At 40.0% G+C, this 14,061-nt stretch overlaps 2 protein-coding genes across 2 annotated transcripts in view; one reads left to right on the forward strand and one right to left on the reverse strand.

Moving 5' to 3' along the window:
• Nucleotides 1-14,061, reverse strand: part of TMED6 (transmembrane p24 trafficking protein 6) — a 328,748-nt gene that overhangs the window by 34,363 nt on the left and 280,324 nt on the right. The gene's annotated exons all lie outside the window — the stretch shown is intronic.
• Nucleotides 1-14,061, forward strand: part of TANGO6 (transport and golgi organization 6 homolog) — a 134,570-nt gene that overhangs the window by 20,448 nt on the left and 100,061 nt on the right. The window contains exons 7-8 of the mRNA XM_084861016.1: nt 146-228; nt 12,622-12,734. Coding sequence (XP_084717142.1) covers nt 146-228; nt 12,622-12,734 — 196 coding nt within the window. The remainder of the gene's footprint in view (nt 1-145; nt 229-12,621; nt 12,735-14,061) is intronic.

A 14,061-nucleotide genomic window follows, 5' to 3' on the forward strand; every position in this document is an offset into this window, starting at 1 on the left:
TAAATATTTAAAATACCTTTGTATATTTAATAGGAATCTATCATAGAATCAATATATTCTTCAAAAAATGGCAAAAAAAAAAAAAAAGTGACATGCTATTTCTGTTGGCTTTTGAGTGTGGGTAATTTTGGTTTTTGTTCTCTAGAGATTCCAGAGAGTGACCTGGTGCCAGGGACCATTTTGGTGACAGAAGAAGAACTGAGTAGATGTATTGAGGATATATTTAAGGTTGGTAATTTGAGTCACTAATGTTTTTAGCTAATATTTTTATTAATCTTTAAAAATAATTTTGCCTATTTAATTGGTTCTTTAAGAATTGGAATGGTTAATCTTAAATTATTCCAACTCATCAAAATCTTTTCACTTTTTGAAACTGGAAACTATAAGCTGTTAGTGGGGGAGGAAAAAAAAAAAAGGTACATTTTGAAACCATCAGTTTTCATCATTTATCTGAATGTTAAGCAGTTTACATTCTCTAACTAGCACATGCCACTGATGAAAGCATGCCTTTTAAAGAAATTGACAGAGGCATTTACAATACTGTAGGCTTCCTAAAGTGTATGAACATTTTGAATCTACTTTATAACTTTTGATGATAATTACCATCATAAAGAAGTCTGAATAAATGGATCCTGCAAATGACTACCTAAAAATATACTGAAAAAGAAAAAAAAGAAAATTGTCTATCCTCTATGATTATATGACATATATAAAATACATGTTTTTAGTAAAAAATCAAGTCCATTGTGTTAGGCTTGGGGTAAAGATTCTTTTTTAAGTTTATTTCAATAAATTTATAAATGAAAAATATTTACAAGAATAAACAGCTTTTGAAACTGTGCTCCATGTAAAAAGGTATAGCCACTTTGGAAAATAGTTTGGCAGTTCCTCACAAAATTAAACATGGAGTTATGTGACCCAGAAGTTCCACTCCTAGGTGTATACCTAGGAAAAATGAAACCATGTTCACATAAAAATCTGTACAAGAATATTCATAGCAGCACTATTCATAATAGCCCAGATATGGAAACAACCCAAAGGTCTGTCAATAAATGAATGGATAAATAAATGTGGTATGTTTACATAATAGACTACTTTTTTAGCCATAAAAAGGAGTGGAATATGGATACATACCACAATATAGATGAATTTAAAAATTACAATTTAAGCCCTAGTTAGTTTGGCTCAGTGGATAGAGCGTCGGCCTGCAGCCAGAAGGGTCCTGGGTTCGATTCTGGTTAAGGGCACTTACCTCGGTTGCAGGGTCCTCCCTAACCCGGGTTCTCGTTGGGGCTTGTACAGGAGGTGTGTCTCTCTCACATCAATGTTTCTCTCTGCCTTTCCCTTTTTCTTCCACTCTCCCTAAAAATCAATGGGAAAATATCCTCGGGTGAGGATTAAAAAAAATAATTATGATTTAAAATATTTAAAAAGAAGCCAGACACAAAAGACCATATATTGTATAATTAGATTTATATCTCAAATGTTCAGGATAGGTAGATACATAGAAATAGAAAGTAGGTTAGTGGTTGCTATGGGTTGTAGATGGAGAATTGGGAGTAGCTGCTAATGGGTATTGGGTTTCTTTTTGAGGTAAGAAAAATATTCTTGGATTAGATAGTGGTGATTGTTATACAACCTTGTGAATTTTCTAAAAGCTACTGGATTGCATATTTTAAGAGTGTGAATTTTATGGCATATGAATTATATCTCAATAATTAAAAAATTTATATTCCACATATCTCATTTCTTTCCTATGGAAGTAAATTAAACACTTTTATTTATTTATTTTTTAATAGTTTTTTATTGATTTCAGAGAGGAAGGTAGAGGGAGAGAGAGATAGAAACATCAGTGATGAGAGAGAATCATTGATTGGCTATCTCCTGAACACCCATTACTGAGGATCGAGCCCACAATCTGGGCATGTGCCCTGGACCAGAATCATACCAGGGACCCTTCATTCCGCAGGTCGACATTCTATCCACTAAGCTAAACGAGTTAGGGTGTAAATTAAACATTTTTAGAGTAAATTTTCAGACTTCAGTTTATTATGAAATAGTTCAAACATACAAAAAATATGAAGAGTAAAACACTCATGTACCCATCAGTCAACTGAAATTCTCTACTTGAAAGGATCACTATCCTGAATTTGTACTTTTATCTCTTAAGCTATTTGTAGTATCATTGTACATGATTTTAAATTTATTTTAATGGCATTGCAATGTATTGACATTAATGCATTGCAATGTATGTGATATTGATTCATTCATTTTCACCACTAGATGTTATTTCATTATGTGACTATATAACTATATATTTGTTTATTTTTCTACTAGAGGCCCGGTGCACGAAATTTGTGCACTGGGGAGAGTGTCCCTCAACCCAGACTGCACCCTCTCCAATATGGGACCCCTTGGGGGATGTCTAACAGCCCGGTTAGGCCCAATCCTACCAGGATCAAACCAGGATCAGACCCAAACGGGCAGTTGGACATCCCTCTCACAATCTAGGACTGCTGACTCCTAATTGCTCGCCTGCCTGCCTTCCTGATTGCCCCTAACCACTTTCACCTGCCAGCCTGATTAACCCCTAACCACTCCCTGAGAGCCTGATTGATGCCTAACTCCTCTGCCAGCCTGGTCACCCCCAACTGCCCTCCCCTTTCGCCTGCCAGCCTGATTAACCCCTAACCACTCCCTGAGAGCCTGATTGATGCCTAACTCCTCTGCCAGCCTGGTCACCCCCAACTGCCCTCATCCAAAACTGCTCTCCCTTGCAGGCCTGGTCCCTCTCAACTGCTCTCCCCTGCTGGCCATCTTGTACCCACATGGGGGCAGCCGTCTTTGCCCACATGGGGGCAGCCATCTTGTGTTGGAGTGATGGTCAGTTTGCATATTACTCCTTTATTAGATAGGATTAGCAGTTAGTTCTCTTATTACTAGTGAGGTTAAGCATTACTTTGTGCTTTAAGTTCATTCTGTAAATTGCTCATTTTTTCACTTCTGTAAATTGTTCATATAGTTTGTCCATTAAAAATTGTGTTATTGGCTTCTTTTAGAGTACTTTCTTTTTTAAAAACAGCTTTATTGAGGTATACTTTACAGAACATGAAATAATGTTTTAATTGTACAATTCAATGATTGTCAGTAAATTTACAGAGCTGTGAAAACTATTACCATACGAGTTTAGCACATTTCCATCGCCCCCCAGCCTTGTGCCTATTTACAATCACTTCCTCTTCCCATTCTCAGCCCCAGGCAACCACTCATCTGCTCTCTGCCTCACTGGATTTGCCTTTGGGGGATATTTTGTATGAGGGAATCATGTGATATGTGCTCTTTTGTGTTTTGTGGCTGGCTTCTCTTAGCATAATGTTTCTGAGGTTCATATGTTGCATATATCAATATTTTGTCTGTTTTTTTGTTAAGTAATATTCTATTGTATGACTGTATCACATTTTGTTCATCTGTTCATTAGTTGGTGGACATTTAGATGTAGAGTAAAATATTTTAAAAACAGCTGTGTAAGATATAATTCACATATTGCCGAAACCGGTTTGGCTCAATGGATAGAGCGTCGGCTTGGGGACTGAAGGGTCCCGGGTTCGATTCCGGTCAAGGGCATGTACCTTGGTTGCAGGCACATCCCCAGTAGGGGGTGTGCAAGAGGCAGCTGGTCGATGACTCTCTCTCATCGATGTTTCTAACTCTCTATCTCTCTCCCTTTCTCTCTGTACAAAAATCAATAAAATATATTTAAAAAAAAGATATAATTCATATATTGTATAGTTCACTCATTTAATGTATGCACATCAATGTTTTTTTAGTATATTCACAGATTTGTGCAGCTGTCTCACTATCTTATTTTAGGGTATTTCATTACCCAAAATGAAACCCCACACCACTCCCAAATCCTACTATTGCCCCCAGATGGAGGGAAATTCACTTTTAGTTGGGTGAATTAAAACCTCCTAGAGAGGCAAGCAAAAACAGTTTGGCGTAGACACTTGATTATGCACAAGGATTGGGACTATCGTGAAAGCAGAAGGGGCGTAGAAGGGTAATTATTCTCTCTACAAGGTTTTGGCAACTCAGCTGCAGTGGGAAAACAGAGGAAATGTGTATGTTGGAGGGAAATGGTAAACATTGTGTAAAATTTAGCTACAAAGGATGTGTCTTTATTAGCTTTCTGCTAATACTAAATTACAGAGTACAGCTCCACGGCAGGAAATAAGGGAAACATCTGGGATGGTTGAATTGATTCAGCAACTCACTGGGTAACAAGAGGGGGTTTCATTTTAGAGAGGCACTTGGGAACATTTCCAGCTCTGGTTGTCTCTCTCTCACTTTTCTTTTTTAAACAGATTTATTGAGATATAATTCACATAACCACACGATTCACACATTTAAAACGTTCAGTTCAGCTCTCTGAATGAAAATTTTATGGTGGGAACAATTACAGGGGAAGGCCTTTCTTGTATCTTTCATACGCACAGCGAGTGGAGCCTATGGCTCTGATGGGCCCAGAGGGAAGTTCTCACCAATAGAGGTGCTAGTGGAATTGAATTGAAAGTTGGCATAGTTTACTTCTACTTCATCTGCATAATAATTCTCATCATTTCTGTGTGTACTTTACCTCTGGTAAAATTATCTAAGCCAAAAAGGGGATATGCAGTTCAAATCACTTTTAGTTCATTGGCTTCCTATTCTGTTTCCTTTGACTCTGAATGTCTGGGGCCCAAGCTCTAAAATGCTGAAATTCTTTTGTCCTCCCTGGTATGAGATGGATAAATGGTCTTTCTTTGCCTGCAGGGGTGAAGAGAGGCTTAGATTGCATAGAGATTGGTTCTGGGTAAGGCAGGATAAGATAATTCCACTTCTTTCTGACTTGGATATTTTTTTGTTTTTTTGTTTTTAGAGAATTGGCTAGAATCTGATATTGGACTTGGGTTGGAGGAGGGGTGGGGTTATATAGGGGATGTTTCCTTTTAGTATTCCTTATAGTACTTGCCAAGACCCCTAAAAGTGGAAGAAATTTTAGGGTAGGAAAGGCCAGAAGGTAACTTAATTATTTTATTTTCCTCATTCTCATTTCCATCATCTTTTCTTCCCTCTGTCTTTCTCTCACTCTGTTTGTAGAGAAGATAATATTTGCACAGGTATAAGTTTAGAAGTGCAAGAGGGGCTTTAAGTTACTCTCCCTCCCATCTGTGGCTGTTCCCTAAAGGCAGTCATTCTTTCTGGATGTTTCCATTTTTAATTGAACTGTGGCCTTGAATAGCATGCAAAGGACTGAAAGAAGCGTCCTTCAAAGCTGTGGGATATGCAAGTGTTAGATTTTCAAAATGCTGCAGTTCAGATTCTGGTGTAGTTTCGTGACAAGCACCTACCCCTTTGAGTCAGACAGACCTAGGTTAGAATCTGGCCCTAGGGTTGCCTATCAATGTGACTTTAGGTGATGTATTTAACACGAGTTGTGGGGGTGAATAGGTAAATTTTGGTAAGTTCATTGTATGATAATAGGTGCTCAAAAAACTGTCAGTTCCTTTTTGGTTCAGGGAAATTCTTATTTTAAAGGATAATTTTATGCAATATGCTCTGAAAACATGAATAGTACAAAATGCTATATTAGGTAACTTGTCCTGTTCTTTTGCCTTACACAAGTCTTATTTAAACTCAGTAAGTAAATTAGAAGTTCTGGAACGTTACTATCAAAAGGATCACTGTGATATTTTAGAAGGCAGCATTTAGCTAGTTTAATACTTAACAGGGGTAAAATCAAGTTTCAGCCCGTACTGGATTTCAATGTTAGGATTAAGTCAGCTTGATTCTGAATAGACTCATCATGTTTTTATTTCCACACTTATACATCCCTGTGAAAGATAAGGCCATAAACTAAGCAGACAGTTCCATTTATAGTAGCCTCAGTGAGAATAAAATATTTAGAAATAAATTTAACATTTGCATAAGGTTGTATATTTTACAAAATGTTCTACCATGAATTATCTTCCTTGATCCTTATCCTAAAAGCTTGGTGCCTACATTACAAATGAGGAAATGAGATCTAGGGAGCTTTAAATGTCTTATCCGTGTTCACTCACTTGATATGTGATTTCGGGCAGTCACACAGGTGGCACACCAAGTTTCCTGGCTCCGGATGTCCCAATGCTTTTTCAGTTACTCAGCATGTGCTTAACAACGTAATGCGAGTCTATGACATGTGAGGTGGATCTTGTGAGGACTGCTTTCCGTTTTGTTTTGCTTTGAAGCAGAAACATTTATAAAGGGCAAAGAGGGCCAAAGATATGGTGACAGAAGGTGATTTGATTTTGGATAATGGGCACACAATCCAATATGCAGATCATGTATCATAGAAATATACACTTAAAACCCATATGATATTATTAACCAATGTCACTCCAATGCATTTACTTTTTAAAAAAGAAAACACAGCCATAACCTGTTTGGCTCAGCGGTAGAGCATCGGTCTGCGGACTGAAAGGTCCCAGGTTTGATTCAGGTCAGGGGCATGTACGTTGGTTGCGGGCACATTCCTGGTGGGGGTGTGCAAGAGGCAGCTGGTCAATGTTTCTCTCTCATCGACGTTTCTAGCTCTCTATCTCTCTCTCTTCCTCTCTGTAAAAAATCAATAAAATATATTTTAAAAAAAAAAGAAAAGAAAGCACATGTTTATTCTTAATACTTTTGACCATTTTGACTCTTGTGAGTTTTTCCTTTCTTTTTAATTTAAAATTCTAGTCATTCTGCCAGGGAAATTCAGTCCTCCAGACACTGAAGATAGAAGGTACTGAACAAGCCAATGTTAAGTCAAGCATTCTTTTGTCCAATCTGTTCTCCCTTTCATGGCTGAAGTTCTATTCTGTTCAGTTAATTCGCATTGATTGAGTAGCTTCTAGCTATAAGTTTTTGTGGGTTTTTTTTTTTAATGAGAATACAAGAGGGCGCTGTAACTTCCCCACAAAGGTAGAGCTTTTGAGAAAGTAAACACCCGTCAGGTCTTTGTTCACTCATTCTTTGATTCAGTTCATTGGTCGCCAAAAAATTTACCAACTACCTACTAAGTGCCTGACACTCTGCGAAGTTTACAAATGCCGCAATGATTCAGAGCCAGCCACTGCCTTCAAGGAGCTCCTAGGCAAGCAAAAAGTTACAGTAATGTGCAATCCTAATATATAAAAAGGCAAGGTCCGTCATGACCGAAACAACTGGAAGGACAACTGAACAGCAGGCTGCTTGGAGTGACCAGCCTGGCGGGGGGGCAGTTGGGGAAAACTGTTAGGAGCAATCAGGGTGGGGGGAGAGCAGTTAGGAGCAATCAGGCCAGCAGGCAGAGGCAGTTAGGGGTGATCAGGCAGGCAGGCAGGTAAGAAATTAGGAGCCAGCAGTCCTGGATTGGAGAGGATGCAGGCTGGGCTGAGGGGGGACACACACCCCCCCCCCCCTGCACAAATTTTGTGCACCGGGCCTCTGGTCTATATCTAATTATGTACCCAGAAACACAACACTGCTATTTGCAGTCCTCTAAGCTTGAATGAAGGGTTGTAAGGCTTAACTTAACCGCAGGTGCCTCTCTTATGGCTGGCTCTGTGATGGAAAGCCAAGATTCATTCTGGAAGGAATGTGGAAATCCCCAGAAAGGAATGAGGAAATCCCCAGGCTGCCAGTGTGATCACTGGTACCCATCTGTCTCCTCTTCTAATCTGTTCTGAGCCAGTATGGTTTTTATAGAGCCATACTGTTCTCTTATTTTGCCCCACAGCCCTGTCCAACACATTTATACTCGAAAACCCACAGCTAGATATGGAAGTTCAACTGCAAAGCACCATTTTACTTACTCATAGAGGGGCTTTTTACACCAAAGGATTGAAAAGGTACCTTGAGCGTCTGTTTTTCCCTTCTTTGCTTCAGCTTTTCCAAGGTATTTTGTTTGGTGATCCCTGGCTGTACAGATACAGAAAAACCTTTAAACTAAATAGGGTTTCATCTTTAAAGTACTAAGTTCTGAACTGAAAGATCAGAAAGTGTGTCTGGAAGGGAGAGAAATTTTGGTCAAGTTGAAGATTCAGTGTTTCAAAAAATGTTGGGTGGGGAAAGATGGTTCTTTTTTTTTTTTTTCAACTAATCTTAGCTTTTTTTAATTATTATTAATATATTTTATTGACTTTTCACAGAGAGGAAGGGACAGGGATAAAGAGCTATAAACATTGATGAAAGAGAAACATAGATCAGTTGCTTTCTGCACACCCCTTTCTGGGGATGTGCCCACAATCAAGGTACATGCCCCTGACCGGAATCGAACCTCAGACCCTTAAGTCCATAGGCTGGTGCTCTATCCAGTGAGCCAAACTGGTCAGGGCTAGTCTTACCTCTTAATGGCCGAGGTATCAGAAAGGTATGGAAGAAAATTAGTAAACTTGCAATCAAGTCAGAGAGATGCTTGATGAGACTTGAAAGAGGCCTTAAAATTTGATGATCCAACCCCTTTATTTTCCACATAAGGAAACTGAGACTCAATTTGTGTTAACGTCTTACAACTGGACATGGAAGTATTTACAAACAATCCTTTGTGAAACATACCCAATAGTTACACTGCTGGAAAAAAAAATAAAAAGCTTTTAAATGATACGGAACATTTTTGCCACAGATAGAAATAATATATGAAGTGTTGAATTATGTTTCAGAACTCGAATTCCCATCCTACGTTGCCTCCAGGTGAAGAGAGAGGAGTCCCAACTAGAAAGAGACAACACATGAGCACGGTCCAAGGAAATTCCGTAATGCCTGGGTGTTAGGGCACAGAGATGGTGCAATGGAGTCCTCCCTCCCTCAGAGGGGAGGAAGCAGCTTGCCTATTGTGCCTTGACTGCTTCTTCAGTTGGTGCTGTCACCAGCCTGGTGAGGAGGAGACTGGCCCAGCAGTTTCCTTTGTATGTAGTATGATTTCACTGGGAGGACTGTGTTTGTTTGTTTTTTTCTTTTTCTTTTTTAAATATATTTTATTGATTTTTTACAGAGAGGAACAGAGAAGGATAGAGAGTTAGAAACATCGATGAGAGAGAATCATCAATCAGCTGCCTCTTGCACACCCCCTACTGGGGATGTGCCCGCAACCAAGGTGCATGCCCTTGACCGGAATCAAACCCAGGACCTTTCAGTCTGCAGGCTGACGCTCTATCCACTGAGCCAAACCGGTTTCGGCTTTTCTCCTTTTTATATAAGTAGAGGTTAATGTTTCATTATTATATTAATGTTTCATGATGGGTGCAGACCAAACTGTTAACCTGCATGTGAGTTTAGTGTGAGGCAAGAGATGGGAAGGAAGGGGCTGCCATTGGAAAGGACTGGCTAGGGTATGGCCCTGGGGATCCATCAGAAGACTTGGTAGAAAGGGGCTATAATATATAAGATGCTCAGTAAGAGGAAGAGGAAGTGGTATGGAAGCCGCTGTCCATGGTGCCACTCAGGAACTCCAGTTGTCTTTTACAGATTGCAGGAATAGAGTTATTAATAGCCTGACAAGACGGGATCTACTGATTATGGGGAGTAGCGGGAAGAGACAGCTGGGATAAAGCTGGTATGGGTTAGGAACTGAAGCAATGAAAATATCATTATGAACAAGGGGAGTGAGTATGGGAGGTCATGGAATACAATGCTTTGTTCTTTTTAAAACTGTGGTAAAATACACATAACATAAAATTTGCCATTTTAGACACTTTAATTCAATGGCATTAAGTCCATTCACAATGTTGCACAACCATCACCACTCTCTGGTTTCAGAACCTTTTCATCACCCCTGACTGGGTTACAGGCTCCATCCCGGGTGACGTACAGGAGGCAGCCAATTGATGTTTCTCTCTCATCACTGATATTTCTCTCTCCCTATCCTTCTCTTTCCCCCTCTCTCTAAAAATCAATAAAAACATCTTAAAAAACTGCTTATATATAAAAAATTGAGGTAGCACAACATAATCATCTCCTCTGATAGGTGCTGAAGTCGGAAATTTGACTTTTGCCTTCAAGGCTAGGTGAAGAGGTGAGGGATAACTATATATTCAAAGATTATAGGTTATAAGCTTTAAAATGCTATTGGAATTCAGAGGAGAAAAGTCACTAATAGTTGTTAGATGCTTAATGAATATTTGCATGAATGAATGAATGCATGAATGAACAATTGAACAGTCAAATACATAGCTGGCCTATGAAAGAAGTAGAACTTGATCTGGGCCAATTTAATAAGTACCGCTGCCTGTCTTTGAACTAAAAAATACAATCTAGTCATTAGGATGCAGAGCAATCCATTAGGTGGATAACAGAAACTGGATTTTGATGATTTTCTTTTTAGATGGCTAGTCCAAAACTTTTGGGAAAAAATAAATTTTTTCATTAAGAAAATTTAAAGAAAGGTAGATTTGGGCACAGTACAAGGAAGAATTTACATTAACATTGGAAGGAAGGTGACAATCCTGTATGTGTCAAGCAGAGGCCATTAAAGTTCTATGAGATATAGAGAAAATTATGGATCAGATTGAGCCAAAGAGAGATTTATTGCTAAATCTCTCTACTTTGAAAAAAAATCTGTTTCTCTGTGAATTTAATGAATTATTAGTTGATGAATTGCTACGAGTAATTCTTAATTTCCCTCTCTTTCCCCATGCCCTTCCTCTCATCACTCTCTATCCCCTTAACCTGTTTTGGTTTTCTTCATCACACTTGTCACTGTCTGATATTATATTTATTGTTTATTCACTGTTCCCCCCACTAGAATGTAGAAGCAGACAATTTGTTCACTTCTGTATGCCTAGCACACAATTGATGCTCAATAAGCATTTGCTGAAGCTTTAGATAACAATAAATAACATACATATGTACAGTTTTTCCTAGATATAAAAGTAGTACTTCTTTTTTATTAATAAAATACAGAGAAGTATAAGGAGAGAATTTAAAAATTGGAGGAATTTATCAACAACAACAACTTACACCACTGGGAAATGTGCTTGATTTGAATTCACCTAAAGTTCTAGGTGTTTGGGCCCAATCAGGCCAGTAAATAATAAAGATTTAACCCCGTCTGTGTGTTTTTTGTTTGTTGCTTTGTAATGTACAAAAGATGCTGGTAAGGAAGGATGGCTCCATAGGGATTACCTCTGGGAACATAGAATCCAAAGCCGAACAATGGGCTCTTACGTTATCTGGGCAATCTGTTTTTGTACCTCCTGTAATTGGTGATATATAATTAGGCCTGCATATTACTTCTGAACTCTGCCATACAATGCACTTCAGTTAGCTGGGCTTATGGGGATTAGATCATGCACAGGAAGCTGGCTCCTTGGTTATAGAGCTCCATAGAGGAGTGGGGAGGCTTAAGGAGGGTGAAAATTTAGGGTTGATTTAAAGGGACAGGATTCTCCGGAAAAGCACAGAGATTTTTCCACTTTGTGCCTCCATGACCTTTAGTTCCCCATAAGCAGCATTGATTCTTGCCTCAATCCTTTCTGTAAATAAGGGCCTCTTTAAGCTTCCCTTTCCTCTCCCTTTAAAAAAGGTTGACATTATAAGATGGTTTTCATTTTCATGAGCTAACTCTACAAAGAATCTAGTAGAGCCAGGAAGATAAAAAACCCTAACATAGTTCCTAGAACACATACTAAAAGTATAATCATTGTCAGTTTCTTTTCTCACCCCTCTCCTTTTATCCACTGTTATCACTGTCCACACTATCAGGCTTTAATTAATTTATTGTAAAATAATGACATTTTAAAATCCCAGTATGGTTTTTTTTTTGTGCCTCAGTTTCTCCTTTTATTGCTCAAAATCCCAGTATGTTTGACTGGAGTTTTGAATAGCATTTTGCACTTCTTAAGATACTTTAAGTTACCCACCTTGAGTTATTGTTATTATAATTGGTTTACTTGTTTTATTCTTGTTAGATCACAAGCAGTCTAAGAGATGATTCTTATTCATTTTTATATTCACTACCTAGGACAGTGGATATTAAAAAAATACGTACCATAATTATTGTTAATAACAAATCAGCATTCTCACACACTTTACCCTATAAGGCCAGTGCAGATCTAGATACACAGCATAACTTCTTTGAACATTTATTGATTTGGAGAGAATAGGACATACCATTCTGCCAGTAACATTTTTAGAGTGACAAATCTAGAGCAAGCTATGTTTTTGTGTGGGATTTTTTCAAACTAGATTTAGCTTTTTCTATGTGACATTGATTGCTTGTTAGTTTCTAAGAGCAGGGCCTTCAGCAGTAAGAGAATTATTGTACAGATGAATAATAGGCAGATTAGGAGACTCCGAGGTAGTCAAAAGTAGGAAAGTAAGAGGTCAGAAAATGGGTCAATTTACCCATTTTGCCCAGCAGTTTTCCAGGCTGTACACAAAAGAGCTGCAGCCCAGTCTCCCTCCATGTGTTTCAGCCTGTCTGTCAATCTCAAATGGTTTCATTGGCCTTAGAACTAAAATTGTTTGTCTTAGCACTAGTGTGTTGCTTACGGTAAGACTCTGAGCCCTGCTAATAAGTGTGTGCTGTTTGATTCCCATTCCTCTGGCTTTGCAGTTACTCTCTCATTTCCTTTTCCCTAGGTGTACGTGGTGGGAAATGAGCCTTTAACAGTTTTGGTGGATTCCCTGCTTCCGGTCCTGGGAGTGCTCTTTTCTCTCTACTGCTTTACCAAGCAGAGCGTGTCTCACATAAGGTAAACAACCAGAGAAACTTACTTGTTTATAAATAGTGAAGTCTTCTCTTGCATGTTGCTCTCATTCTTATTTTGAGTTTAACATGTCTCCTTATAATGAACTAGAGGTCTGGTGCACGAAATTCGTGCGCAGGGGGAGGGGTGTCCCTCAGCCCAGCCTGCACCCTCTCCAATCCAGGACTGCTGGCTCCCAACTGCTCACCTGCCTGTCTTCCTGATTGCCCCTAACCGCTTCGGCCTGCCAGCCTGATCATCCCCTAACCACTCCCATGCCAGCCTGTTTGATGTCTAACTGCTCCCCTGCCAGCCTGTTTACCCCCAACTTCCCTCCTCTGCTGGCCTAGTCACCCCTAACTGCTTTCCCCTTCAGGGTTGATCACTTCCAAATGCCCTCCCTTGCAGGCCTGGTGCCTCCCAACTACTCTCCCCTGCTGGCCATCTTGTAGTGGCTATCTTGTGTCCACATGGGGGCAGGATCTTTGATCACATGGGGCAGCCATCTTGTGTGTTGAAGTGATGGTCAATCTGCATATTACTCTTTTATTAGGATAGAGACCTGATGCACGGATGGGGGCCAACTGGTTTGCCCTGTAGGGTGGCCTGGGTGAGGGGTCGGTGGTGGTTTGCAGGCCAGCCACTCCCCCAGGTGAGCCAAGCTGAGGCCCTGGTATCTGGAATTTATGTATCTTCTACAATTGAAACTTTGTAGCCTAGAGCGGAGCCAACCCTCCTGCTGACTCTGTGGTTGCAGCCATTTCTGTTGGAGTTTATGTATCTTCTATAATTGAAACTTTGTAGCCTGGAGTGAAGGCCTGGGCTGGCCAGGGCTGCAGAAGCTTGGCTTTCTCCATCGCCCAGGGCAACCCAAGCCTACTGCTCTTCCAACTCAGTGGCTGCCACCATTTCTGTTGAAATTTATTTATCTCCTATAATTGAAACTTTGTACCCTTGAGTGGAGGCCTGGGCCCACTACGGTGTGTGGAAAGCTTGGCTTCCTCCATTGCCAGGGAAACCCAAGCCTCCCCCATGTTCTCTGTGGCTGCAGCCATCTTGGTTGGGGTTAATCTGCATACTCACTCTGATTGGCTGATGGGTGCGGCCGGTGGGCATGGCTTTAATGTAGCGGAGTGATGGTTAATTTGCATATTAATCTTTTGTTAGATAGGACTAGAGGTTTTTGTGCACGACATTCGTGCACTCAAGGGAAGGTGGGGGGGGGGGGGTCCTTCAGCCTGGCCTGAGCCCTTTAGCAGTTCAGAAGCCCTTGAGGGATGTCATTCAGACATCCTTAGCGCTGCCATGGAGGCAGGAGAGGCTCTCACCACCG

Source organism: Pipistrellus hanaki (genome assembly GCF_964339955.1).
Source record: "Pipistrellus hanaki genome assembly, chromosome: 15".
Taxonomy (NCBI): Eukaryota; Metazoa; Chordata; class Mammalia; order Chiroptera; family Vespertilionidae; genus Pipistrellus; species Pipistrellus hanaki.